The 13,256-nt window shown below is 43.2% G+C and overlaps 1 protein-coding gene across 3 annotated transcripts in view; it reads left to right on the top strand.

The window, feature by feature from the left end:
* The first annotated feature begins 4,312 nt into the window (after window positions 1–4,312).
* Window positions 4,313–13,256, top strand: part of PDGFD (platelet derived growth factor D) — a 163,417-nt gene continuing 154,473 nt past the window's right edge. For all 3 annotated transcript variants that reach the window (XM_026653397.2, XM_026653398.2, XM_026653396.2), the window contains exon 1: window positions 4,313–4,974. In XM_026653397.2, coding sequence (XP_026509182.1) covers window positions 4,851–4,974 — 124 coding nt within the window. In that variant the 5' untranslated portion in view covers window positions 4,313–4,850. The remainder of the gene's footprint in view (window positions 4,975–13,256) is intronic.

Genomic DNA, 13,256 nt, shown 5'->3' with positions numbered 1-13,256 from the left:
AGGCAATGTTCTCCCTCAGCAGCTGCAACAGGCCTATTTGCCAAGACAAGCTTCCAGGTCCTGAGGAAGTCTTGACAGGAGACTGACAGCTCATAGAGATCTCACAGGAGACCCCTTCATTTAGTGCACAGGATGGACCTGCTCTGGCAATGGAGCAGGGTAGGGTAGTGAAGGAAGTTGTTGTCCATAGGACCTTTCTTCACTGGTTACAGAAGTTGGAAGGTGTACAGTGAATGAGGCAGGGACTTGCGGGAGGAGAAAGATTGTTAAAACAATCCAGTGCTACCTTGGAAAATCGGATTCAAGCCTATGTGCCACAAACTTCCTGTGTGATGTTGGGCAAGTCACTTAAACCAAACTTTTCACAGGTGGTCAGTAATTGTGTCCCCTTCAATTTCTGGGTACCTGACTTGAGAAACACTGGATTCTGATTTGTAGAAGTGCTGAGCACACACAGCTGCAATTGAAGTAAATCAGAGCTGTGCTTTAAACATACTGTAGTAGGGTCCTCATGGGCTAACTGGGTTACCCTGTGTATAGGGGATGGGGCCATACTCTATCCCTCCCTACTAACTGTTTGTCAGTGAGAGGAATTCCCACACTTTGATGTGATGCAGGTGGATAAACCAGCAAATCCCCCAGCTGGCAGTCCTGTCAGTAAAGTGTTATTTTTGTTGTACTGAGTGGTTCCTTTACAAGACATATAACATACTAGATAATGCTAAGTACTCTGAAAAATCAGATCCTTGGTGTCTCAAATTGGGCAACCAAAATTAATGGAAATTGTTGACCTTAATCACTCTCTGCCTCAGTTCCCTATCTACAAAATAGACATAATACCCCTCACCTACCAGGGTGTTGTGAAGATAAATTAATGTTTGTGAAGTGGTTGGGTACTATACAAAAGCCCATGAGGAAATGAATAACTCTGACTTGAGAACAGGGTTTGAATAGTGTGCAGTAAATAAGGCCAGGCACCACATATTGAAAAATGAGGATAAACCAAAATATGCAATAGCTGCTCATTAAGTGAGGATTATCCATCCTCTGCACTGAATGAGGTAGGGGTCCTGTGAAAATATAGTATGTGATCATGTAACTAAAAACTGTATCAAAATGCATATACACAAGGGGGCTGAACTAAAGTTGTGGCAGCAACCTTAATGCTAACATCTCCTATCTTTTGAATGCTGGACTTTGCAACTTTAATGTGTTTTTAACATAGGTTTTGTGTGTGTGTGTGTGTGTATAATAAAAAATGAGATGAGAAGAAGAGACGAGAAATTTTTGTCAGAAGCATTTGCAGCAGATATGATGATTTTTAAAAAATGATAGAGAAGGTGTGTGCATTAGCAATACAGCTTTAAGATTCTGCTGGAGGGGATGATTTTGAGGCGTACCAGGTTTAAAATGTTTAATTTCTTCATGGAGCCATAGGCTCAACTCTAAAAAGGGTTGGCTCAGTCCTTCATCATCAAGGTAGATACATTAAATTCCAAATAAAGAATCTGGTGACCTTCTCTTTGTGGTCATTAAAATGTCTGCAGTGATTTTTATAAGCAAACACAGGGCTTGATTTGTGTAAAATTACTCTCTTTCTCACTCTTGCTCAATATGCTGTTTGGCTCTTACCCTTCAGTCCAGAGGCCAATGCTGTTCAGCATTTAATTTAGAAAGTACTTCAGTATGAAGGAGCTAGATAAATGAAAAATATTTTTACTGTACACTCTACTTAATGGGAACATACTCAATCAATATGGCTGCCTTGTTGGGTTGTCCCCGGCAAAACTGATTTAGCTAGATAGTGCAAGGTTATTAGCACACTATTAACATAAATTCTGCTTAAAGGGGAAGTATTTAACTAGTGCCTGTTTGTTAACTTATGTATAACAATGTGTTATGTGTGTGGAACTGTGAAAGCCACTCCGCAGTATGGGTCTAGTGGATAGGCAACAGGAGTGGGAGATAGGAGACCTGGCTCTATTCCCAAATATGCTACTGAACTGCTGTGTGACCTTGGGCATGTCACTTCATCTCTCCGTGTGTCTGTTTGCCTTCTGTTTTCCTTCACATCCTCTGTTTGTCTTATCTATTTGTAAGCACTTTCGGTGGTGGCTATATCTTACTGTTTGTTTGTACAGGGCAGCCTTTAGGCATTACAGTAATACAAGTAATAATTGCAGCACAAAGTAGCATCTTCAACTCTGAGGCATCTGAAAGCTACAAATAAGATAATTTTAAAGCTAAAACCCTAGACAACATTCTCAAGTGCTCGATTTTAAAGCCGATCTCAAAAAAACCCCACACCTGGCTGATTTTAAGTATTTATTTTAAGTATTCTTGAAAAGAATTGACTTGCTACACCCTTGTCTTGGTTTGTGCATGACTTAAAAAGCAAGTCAATTCTGAACATTCTATTGTATGTGTTGTATCGTAACTGACTGTATAAAATAATCTTGTTTGTTTTATAATATGTGTTAAATTAATTGACAAATCTTTGATAATGATGACGATGATGTAAACAGAGAGCTATTTCAAGGCATAAGCACCTGGGGTGGAGTTTAAGATGAGTTTTCAGCTTTATCACTGTATTTTTATTGCTTGAGTTCTTGACTTACCCTCTTGTAAGCTCTGTGGCCTGAAGCCTAGGAGAGAATAGAGGTACTGTAATTGAGTGAGCTCTCTAATGTCATCTGCTGGAGAGCAAGGGGAGTTGACTGAGTGAGGCACTACCTCATTTAAATATCAACTGCCAGTAGTTTGTGGACATTGGGGGATAATTTGATAAAGTTTTGTATTTGGGACGCTTAATTTTGAGCATACCCTGTTGGGAACCCACCTGGGCAAAGCTTGGACAATGACTGGGTATGGGGCCACCTGATGAAAACTGATGTTTGCCAAGGTCCTGCTACTGAAGGCAGGGGGCTGGACTCGATGACCTTTCAAGGTACCTTCCAGTTCTAGGAGATAGGATATCCCCATTAACTAATTATTAATTAATGGTTATTAATTATTAATTATTGGTGGTGTAAAAGGTCCTGGCCAGAGCTAAGGGGCTTGGTGCTGGTAAAAGTGCTTTGGGTAGAAGGGACTCTGAGGGGTTTCTAAGACTACTGATTGTCTTGTATCAGAGAGAGCTGAGTAAAAAGCTGTAAGTGCTTTATGTGGCCAGACCTCACCAGAGATTTCAGTTGTCTAGCCAGTGGCAAACAAAGGTAAAAGACCAGCAGCAGTTCCAGTCACCTGAGCAGTAGGCAGAGCATCGTAGCAGTTGGGTCCAGCCATAACACCCAAAGCAAAGAGGAAGGTGGATTTACCCAGAGGATATAGCTTCCAGCAGGTGAACAGCAGAATGAGAGCAGAGGAATTCACAGCAACAGTCTATGTCAGTCTAGCAACTCAGGTGAGGCCTCACTGTCCTACCTGTTGAAATCACTATAGCAGGATAGGTGGTAGAGCCCCAGAACTTCCGTTCTATGAAACAGGAACCCTGATTTTTCTGGACTCCTGGAACCACAAGCTGTGAGTGAGAAAGTTGGGAACCCACAAACTGAGAGTGGGAGGATGGGAGGCAGAAGTGCATCAGCCATTCAGGGTCCAAATGTTTGGGACTGTGACTTATGCACCCTGAGGTAAACGGTGGTGGAAGGTGTTAAATTGTAAATATTTGTCCCACTTCACACTGGTCTTTCCCTTTTCTCCACTCCCTTCACCCAAAGTTCATTTGTTGACACCTCTCTGCTTGCGAGTGGGTGCAGATTTGTCAGGCCAAGTGTTTACAGGTTGCCAGATTACTGGGTAGGGGGCTTGATACAAAAAAAGCAGAGGCGAATCCCTTAAAATAAGGACCCCGCCCTTCTTATGGCAGGTGGACTGGCAGAAGGGTTACAATCTACCTTCCCAACCCTGCTCCACCTCAGGCACGCTGCCATGGGCACTCAGGGGGTGGCCGCCTAGCGCTGACCCCTCGCCTTGGCACAGCGTGAGGGGCTCTCTGTGGCCACCAGGGGACGCTGGGGGGGCTTCGAATCCTGCCCCATGCCCATGAGAACGGGCGGGGCCAGCTTGGCCGCTAGACGGCCCAGTGAGCCGCAGCCACCAGCTGGCTGGAGCCGCCACCCTGATCCCCTGAGGCACCCCCTGGCCGGCGCCGCCTTCCTTCTCCGGCCATAGCTGGCCCCACCTCTCCACCCCCCGGCCTGGCCCGCCACGCTGCCTTTCCCCGGTCACTGCCACTCCCGCCCCTTCCCTGCCCCCAAGGCCAGAGCCGCCTCCTTCCTCCCCCTGGAGGAGCCGCCGCCGCCGTGTTCTTCCTCCCGAATGACACGGCAGGAGCCCGCTCCCTCCAGACATGCTGTGCGCTGCCCGCGCCCGCAGCGCTGCACTGGGGGCTGCCGAGCCTGTAGGCACCAGCTGCCGCCGCCGCCACCGCTGAGCAGCAACTTCAGCAGGAACAGGCAGCCCCAAGGCTGGGGTCAGTGTGTGTCTCCGGGCTTGGCTCAGCCCAGCCCGCCTGCTCGGAGCCCAGCTGCAGCAGCGGCACCTTGTGATCTCCTGCCGAGTTAGGGGCACTTCGCCAGCCTCTGCTGCTGCCGCTGCCGGTGGGGTGTGGGCTCGCCCTGTCCTTCCCCTTGCCGTATCACCTGCCGAGCTCGGAAGGCAGCGATCCCCAGCAGAAAGTTCAGCAATGCAGGAAGTTTGGGGGCAGCTCGGAGAGTAGCTCAGGGGCTTTTGACTCAGCATCCAAAAGACCACCCCACCCCATAGGGGGAAAGAGGTGAGGGAGGCTTCCTTGGAGGAGGGAGCCGGGTTTCTTTGGGCAGATACGGTCCCCCTCACAGCGGATCCCAATGCAACTGTCCGTCCGCCTCCTTCTCTACGTTGTAGTCTGTGCAAACTTTTGCAGCCGTCAGGGCACCACTGCCCAGAGCGGATCTATAAAAGCCTTGCGATCCTCTAATCTCAGGCGAGATGGTAAGTGGCTCTCTTGTTTCTTATCACGAGTATTTACAGGACTAATGCAAACCCAGTGGCGAAACTTACCCCCCTCCCCCATCACCTGCCCCATTCGCTTTCAGACGTGCACCTATTGGGAGCCCTCGTCTCTGTACGCTGTACCTAGTTCATTGCACTAGATAGCTTACTAGTGCTTAATGTACATTACTGAGCCTAACCCTATGCATAGCTTGCCTAGGTAGAGAGAACTAACATCTCTCCAGGTGGAGATGCTGGACTAAGAGATGAGAGTTGTCCCATCTGCTCTTCCCCTTCTCTCCCATGCTGTTTGAGTGGGGTGCTCCCACTGCAGCATTATTTGGTAATCACCTGTAATTCCTCGTGTCCTGGGACGCCCAGGCATAACTGAGGGAAAGAAAAGAACTGCTGCAAACTTCTCAGTGTAACTTCAGGAGGCTTTCCAAGGGCTCACGGAACCTGCACTGTTAGTTTTGTATGTTGCACCCTCTGACTTGTCTCTAGATTGTAAACTTTCAGGGGTAGGGTAAACTCTTCTTTGCTGCCTACAGTACCCAACCTATATTGGGTGCTGCTGAAGACAGACAATAATCATAGTCTGCGCTTTTGCTTCTTTTTGTGTCAATGGCAGTAGCTGATTCAGTGACAATAAGCTACCTAAAGCTGACTGGCTCTCCTTCAAAACCCCTGCCATGGCGAGGTCTGATTTTTATAAACACTTTGATGAGAAGACTTGAATAGTTTGATTTTAAGATTTTCTTGTTGGATGGTTTGTTTATTTTTGAACCATGCAGCTGTACTAGAGGCCCCTGTTTAATAGACTCTCCTGTGAGATTCCCACAGCCAAGTTGTGTGTGTCTGTGACTTTTTCCTTTAGGAGGGGGACAAGGAAGATAAGGGAGTGAGAATGCAACAAGCAGCGAATGAAACCCAAACCCTGAATACAACTAGTGCTATTGCTGCTGCTTCAGGGGTTTCCAGCTGCAAACAGCTGTGGCACATCTCTCCACAGCTGCTATTTGCTGCGGGAAGCCCTTAAGGCAGTAGCATCTCTAAAAGGTTTTGGGAACAGGTGGGGCTGTATCAAGTGTCCCATTGTGGGACATTTCTCATGTAGTCTCCTCCTCCCACCTCCCCCGCCTGTTGTAATGAATTCCTTCAAATTAGCTGCTTTTTTTATGTGTCTCCAGCCCCAGGCACTGATTACACATTCTTTTTCTAAAGGCCACTTGTGCAAATGGGGAATGGTGGCAGCAGCTTTTTCCAGAAGTCTGTTCTTTACAACTCTTGGAAGATGTGCCCCGCCCTATATGTGTGCAGTATCATAGAGACACACTTGTCAAACTAGCTGTACCTTCTTCCGGATCATAAAGTGATCTGGTTGAAGGTAATAATGTACCTCTATCAAGAAAAGCAGCTGCCCCTTCTGAATGTGCTCATGTGACTCTAGAGTCATCTAGTGATGAATGTTCATAGGAGTGCGCCACTGAAGGGAATTTAGTGAATCCTGCTTGTTCATAAGAAAAGATGATAATGGCAAAATCTCCTGGTTTGGGAAAGTTAGTTTCTTGACTGGGATGCCACAGTCTTTCGGATTGTTGCCTCTCATGTAGTTTTGAGTATGAAGTCCTGCTTTTAAACATTCCATTCTAGCTTCTTGCTGATAGAAATCCAAGAATGCAGGTAGACAGTTCTTTCTTATTAAAAAAAAATAGTGAACAGAAGTTAAGATGACAACCTCTTTCGGTTGGCTGAATTCTTTATAGGCCGATCTTTAATATTCATTTTCTAATTTGTCCAAGATCATGCTTTTTTATATGTTTGTTTTTATTTTTTGGTGTGTCGTGAAGTGAAGTGAAGTTTTAGTTAATTTGGGGAAATATTTAGTTTAGGCCTCTTCTGTAGAGCTAGGCAAATGGGTTCTGGAGGAGAAAAAAAGCATATAACTGAAACTATTTCTATCCCTGAAATCTAATGCACTCATTCACATGTCCTTGTATTAAAAATAGTGTGTTTATAATAAAGACACACACCCAATGATTTCACTGTTGAACATTTTATTAAGCTTCATATTCTTTTTGTCTGCTCATTTCTCATCTTAAAAAGTATAGAATGGCCAACTATCACTGAACTGTGCTAAGAAGGCAGCTCACTTATCCAACTCACACCCCAGACAGCGTCTTCAGGGGAACTCCCTGAAATAATTTACCTAAAAACTCTTAAAATAATCCTCTTTTCACATGGACAATAGGTGGAGTTCAGTGACTGATGGTATAAAGCTAGTTTTCTCCCATGCTTATGATCAGCTTGAGAATAGATCATTTTTCTCCATGTGGAAAAAACCTGTATAGGTTGGCACTGCCACTGTTTCTCATCTTGGGAATTTCCAAGGGGGAAAAAATAGTATGTGTAAAATGATTAGGAAATTGCTTTCCTGTCAACTTGGATGACTTGACTTGAAGATTAAGCTTGGTACCTTTAAGGCTGGCTCCCATTGAAGTCAATGAGTCTGTTAATTGACTTCAGCGAGAGTGGAGTGGGCTCTTTTTTGAAAGCACTGAATGTATATGAAATTGCATGTTTACCATTGTACCCTACTGGCCAGCCCTGAACAGGGGCAGGGGCAGGGGAGAGAGAGAGGAGAGAGAGAGGAGCACAAGGAATCTCTCTCAACCTTCTGCGCGCACACAAAAGCCAGACATAATTGCAGACTGCTCCTCATTGGTACTCCTGCAGGTGTTAGCTACATAAGTTGTGGTAAAAAGGGAATGGCCAGTAGAGTTGTCCATAGAGGGGGAGTTCACGCTGTGTCTTTTACAGAGTGTAACTGCAAGTGTGCGCCGTTATATTCTGGGAAGCTCCAGGACGTGCTGTTCTTCCACAAGGCACAATGCATCCTGGTGCTGCTGCTGGGGTGGGGCAGCTGTGTACCCCCCCCCCCCAAAGCAGGCAAGTGACTAATAGCTCAGATTGTACTCAAATATTCATCAACAGAATCATTGCCTGAGCTTGTTGACGAAGGCCTGTTTATGAAGCCAGAGGACATGAGTTATATTCCAAATGGATGCAATTAGCTGACAAGCATGGTGGCTGCCTGTAGGTTGCTATAGGTCACTACAAATACTTTTGTGTGCTGTTTAATTTTTTAACTTGTTTTGGTCTGAAGTGGTGCTATTACTGATGGGTGGCTTGCACTGCTGAATTGAAGGTGGGCAGTATTTATTTATTTTTCTCTGCAAATAATTTAAACTGTGATAACTATGAAGCACATGGTTACATTGGTGTTAAACATGTTGCAATGCTGGTTTTCAAAATACACCACACAGACAAAACCTAAGGCAATATAATGCCCAGGGTAGACCATTGTGATTTTGATGTTGTAGACTTAGAGAAATCTACACAGGAATCCAGGTCTTTTGATGTGTGAAAAAATCCAGATTGTAGGTTGCCAGACCACTGACAACCTGTGCTTTCATTTAAAAACGAACAAACAAAAAAACCCACAAACACACATCCTTTGGATTATAGTTGTCAGTTACTCAAGGAGGATGAACTAGTGATATTGAAAGTGCATAGTTATAATATGGAGACTCAATGTATCTTTTGACCAAAGCAAACCTCTTTGGTACAGTGCAAGATTCCAGAGTGTCTTCTTTTAGCCTGAAAGAAGTCGGCATATGTGTAAATTGAGTTTAGCTAAGTCTGAGGTGGATTTGAACAAAAACCAATAGATGAAGGGCAGCACTTAACATTTTTGGAAGTTGAATGACTATCAATCCAAACCAGACAGTGCTTCCTGCTGAGGATGTTAAGAATATAAATGACCTATTTAAAGGCCACATCCTTGTGACTCCTTTGTCCTCTTGAAAGGACAGGTGTTGATGACTCAGCTGCCCAGTTTAGCAAAAATCATTTTTATTTATTTAATTTTAAAAAATTACAGTAGTTTGGGGTTGCCTACAGTAGTTATAGTGCACTTGGTGATATTTATTTAACATGTTAGTAGACTCTTCATAGACAATCCATTGAAGATAGAGATTTACACATGGTGGGCTTTCAGGACTGGGCCCTTACCTTCTCTGCTTCAGTTTCCCCATCTGTAGTGTACAGATATTACCACCCTCCTAGCACAGGTGTAGTGTGCTTTTTGTAAAGGGATTTAAAGATGAAATGTGCTAAATAATAATAATACTTAACACCTATTTATTACTTTGTAATGTATATGTCTAGCAACTACAGGTTGCTTGCTCCGAGATTGTTGCTATTTCTCTGGACTTAGGGTGACCAACCATCCTGAAAGAGGGCGGGGACAGAGAGAACGAGAAGACAGTCCCAAAAATTCCGAGTTCAAGTCCTGGTCCCAAGTTGAATGACTCCAGGACAGCATTTGTCCTGGCTTCCCTGTAGCGCTGCTCTGTGCCTGCCCGAGGTTCAGGGGTGGCGCCAGCCTCTTCTGGGTGGGGTGGGCTGAGGTGGGCCTTAGCTCCCCCTCACCATGAGGGCCTGCCCCTCCTCCTCTTCCCTTGAGGCCCCGCCCCCTAGCCAGCCATTACCTGTAATAATAATAAAACATTAGACTCCAGTATAACTTGTCTGTCAGTTGCTGGTGTCTCTACCTACGTAAAAATAACAGGAGTACTTGTGGCACCTTAGAGACTAACAAATTTATTAGAGCATAAGCTTTCGTGGGCTACAACCTCTAATAAATTTGTTAGTCTCTAAGGTGCCACAAGTACTCCTGTTATTTTTGCGGATACAGACTAACACGGCTGCTACTCTGAAATCTACCTACGTAATTAACTGTTTGGACTAAAGAACAAGGGAAATTACAGGGAAATCATAACTCTGACTCAGCAGCAATCAATATGATGGAGTTCTTCAAAGGAGCCTGCAAATGTGTTTTCTCAAATAGATTTATAGCACATAGTGGGAAGACATTTCCACTGGAGACTTTCCAGATGGTGTCTGAATTACAGTACTTCTAACTGTTGAAACATATTGAATGGTATCATTGGTAATAACCTTAAAAACTGACTTTGAAAACCTGCTCATTGTCTTTTTTAGTTCATAGAAATTGAACTTCATTGTTTTTAAATTCTAAAATGATGGCTTTTTTGGCCCAAATCCTGCCCTGGGAGAGTGTTTTGTAAGTTGCCTGTGAAGAGATGTAAATGGGAAAATCATAGGGAATTATTAAGGCCCTGATCCTGCAAAGGCATTCATGTACTTATGTTTCAGCATGTAAGAACCCAGTGAGCCAGATCTACTACGGATCTATGACAATGAATCTATGAAAATAAACACCAGCAGAGGATCTGGTCCACTGAAACTAGTTGCATGCTTGAAATTAAGCCTGTGTATAAATGTTTGCAGGATCAATGCCTGCATTTTTATATTCTATAGCATGTAAATGAGGCAGAAGGGAAGCGGGAAGAGTAAGAATAAGTGTTATGGTGGTTTATAAAAAATAGTATTGAAGTTAGAACAAAACTTCAGTTCTGTGTTTTCAGAGAGCAGCAAAAAGTTGTAATAACATTTTTGAAAGCTCCAGTTGAAAAGTGAATTGTATGACAAATATTTGTTTTGAACTACTCAAAGCAGTTGTCATCCTGTTTGCATGGTTATATGCTCTTGTTGGCACTGGAACTTAAGGTATTTGAGTTGAAAGTAAAATTTCTTTTTAAAGCAGTTGCTTGACAACTTTCCAGGTTGCAAGTTGCTAAAATGGAGACTGCACTTTGATGTTTAAAACATTATTTTGTGAAAAAACTATAATATTAGTTTAAAATAAGAAGTAATTTACAGTAAAAGAGAGAGTAATCTTTTGACAAGTAATCTTGCAGTGAAATAATACACAGATTCAGGACATTGTATTGCTGGCCCATTTTTACCAGGCCAAACATGAACCTTACCTAAAAGGAACAAATCTGCAAAAATACATATTACTTATATAGTAAAAAGTCTCTTCAGGGATTGGATTTTCATTTCACTAATAATATATGTACAAAAGGTGCAGTAGAGTATTTATCATGCTGTTGAATTTTCATATTTATGGTGGAATTAGCTATACAAAATGCATTATACATAACTGCAGCAAACCATAGTACAAGAAAATTCCCATTCATAACAAATGAAATTGCTAATACAGAACTTAGATTTTAAATTCTTCCGTGGATGCACCTCTATCTCCATATTTTTCTGTAGAGTACATTGTGCTGTAGGTGAGACTCTCAGCAAAGGTCCCACATGAGGCCTATACACCATTTAAATCTTAAGTGGGACTTAAGAGGTGCACTGGCTCTGTGCTGGTCCTCTGTAAAGCCAGGAATCTCAGACCTTATGTGTTTTAAAAAAAACCCTTAACATTTTGGCATAGAAACAAGTTAAAGTTGATCACACAAAGATCCCACTACTTAAAATCTAGCGATCAGAGTGTAAATAAGAGCTTTATTTCCCCATGTTGTGACAGAATTTTCCGAGGAAGGGACATTGCTCAGATACTCTTGCCTTTTCCTGATGAAGCTCTTTGGGCTGAAATGTTGGAATAGCTTTTTGTTATGAATCAATCTCCTGTTTATAAAGCGAGAGAAATGTCCTGTTTACAGTGACAGAGTGAATATGCTTTCTTTGGGAGCATGGTTTGGCTCTAGAATTTTGGTAGAGAATAAATCCTGCCTGATTTCAAGCTTCCTATGGCATTTGAGTGCTCAATGTTTGGTTTCATTCCTTATTTTTGATCTTTGTCCCACATTGCAAGGGCCAACATCAAACAGTTGGCAGGCAGAGAGTCCTGCATGCTGGGGATAGTGCAGGAGGACACACTTTGCGTTCTGAATAGACTTTTGCTAATGCATTTCAACCCTGCTGTCCCTAGTCGTTATGAGGTTGAACTGTACAAAACGTATTGATTAAATGCTAACTCCATTAAAAGCTTAAAAAACAACAGCCTTGACCTTGCTCCAATGGAAGCAGGATCTGTCTCAAAGTAACATACAATAAAAGAAAAGGTTGGTGAGTTCTGTGGAGCGGTTGGGCAGGTCTGACTCTAGGGGAATGTTAGAATATTCAAATTACAGTTACATTTAATTAGTGATTGCACAGTTTAGCACTGGTAGCCATGAACAGAGAATGCAAATATTTAGAAAAATGGAGAATATCGAGGGTTCAAAGTGCCCAGTTGGTCTTCTGCCTCCAGTGAAAATCCGAGTGTGTGCCATCCACAGGATATCCTACAGGACCCTAGGGAGGCTAGGGCACAGTACGTTTCCAAGCCAGGCCTTAAGGAAACCTGTGTTTTTGATGTCTCCATATCTATTTGCTTTTTATTTTAAAGAGATATGGAGTGGATTATGAGTGATTCTTTTGTTCCTGGATCAATGGCAGGAAGTTTCTCTCCATGTTCTTGAATTTCCAATAGTTGCATTTGTTTTTTTCTAATCTGATGTGGCCTACCATAAAATTGAGAATAAGGTGTGGAGCCATTCAGGTCCCCACTTTGAACCCAGATTAGTTACATAGTCAGGATGTAAATACATATTCATAATTATGAATAGTGGGAATAGTGTGATATTTGTGCCCTTAAGTTTACAACAAAAAAATCACTTGAAAATTACTTGCTCCAGCACACCTGTTATGGAATTGTTGTATGCAAACAACAAATAAGTGATGTTAGCACAGCTGATTGGGCAGATGATGATGCCTTTAGATTTGTAGCCGCTCTCTGTGGAAGCATACATCTTTCACACAGCTGCTTAATCATGACGTCTCAGCAGGGATGATCATTGTTAGGAATGATTTCACTGTCTTCTAAGCATGTCAGAAAAAAGGGTTTAAAACCTTATCACAGAAACCCAGGGAGAACTTGCTGCATTCAACACACATGAATGAGCACAAAGTTTCTGCAGTCTTCTTATTTCTTGCACTGGTCTAGAATCTCTGTCTATGTCACAGTGTTAATAAATTGAGTGGAACCCATATGCCCTGCAAACAGGCAGGTAGCTATTATCTGGCAGCAGTACCTCATCTCCTGCCCAGGGAGGCTCTGTAACTCTATCTCCCACCTTCCAGAAACTTTTGAATGATGTTTTGCCAGCTGTACAGTGGGGTGAATCAGGTCCCTGCAGCAATCTGACAGACAGCTATGGAGAAACTTTAAAGGTCTGCACAGTGCTTCAGCTGCATTCCCAGCTGATAACTGTAGCTGTAAGACTGGAGAAAAACCAAGGCCATTAGGGCAAAGAACTGCTCCAAAAGCACTCTGAGGGATGAAGAGGACAAAGAGT

This window comes from Terrapene carolina, unplaced genomic scaffold (assembly GCF_002925995.2).
Source record: "Terrapene carolina triunguis isolate 2854851 unplaced genomic scaffold, T_m_triunguis-2.0 Scaffold138, whole genome shotgun sequence".
NCBI classification, from domain to species: Eukaryota; Metazoa; Chordata; order Testudines; family Emydidae; genus Terrapene; species Terrapene triunguis.
Note: the sequence above shows the minus strand (reverse complement) of the source record. Positions and strands in the feature narration are given on the sequence as shown.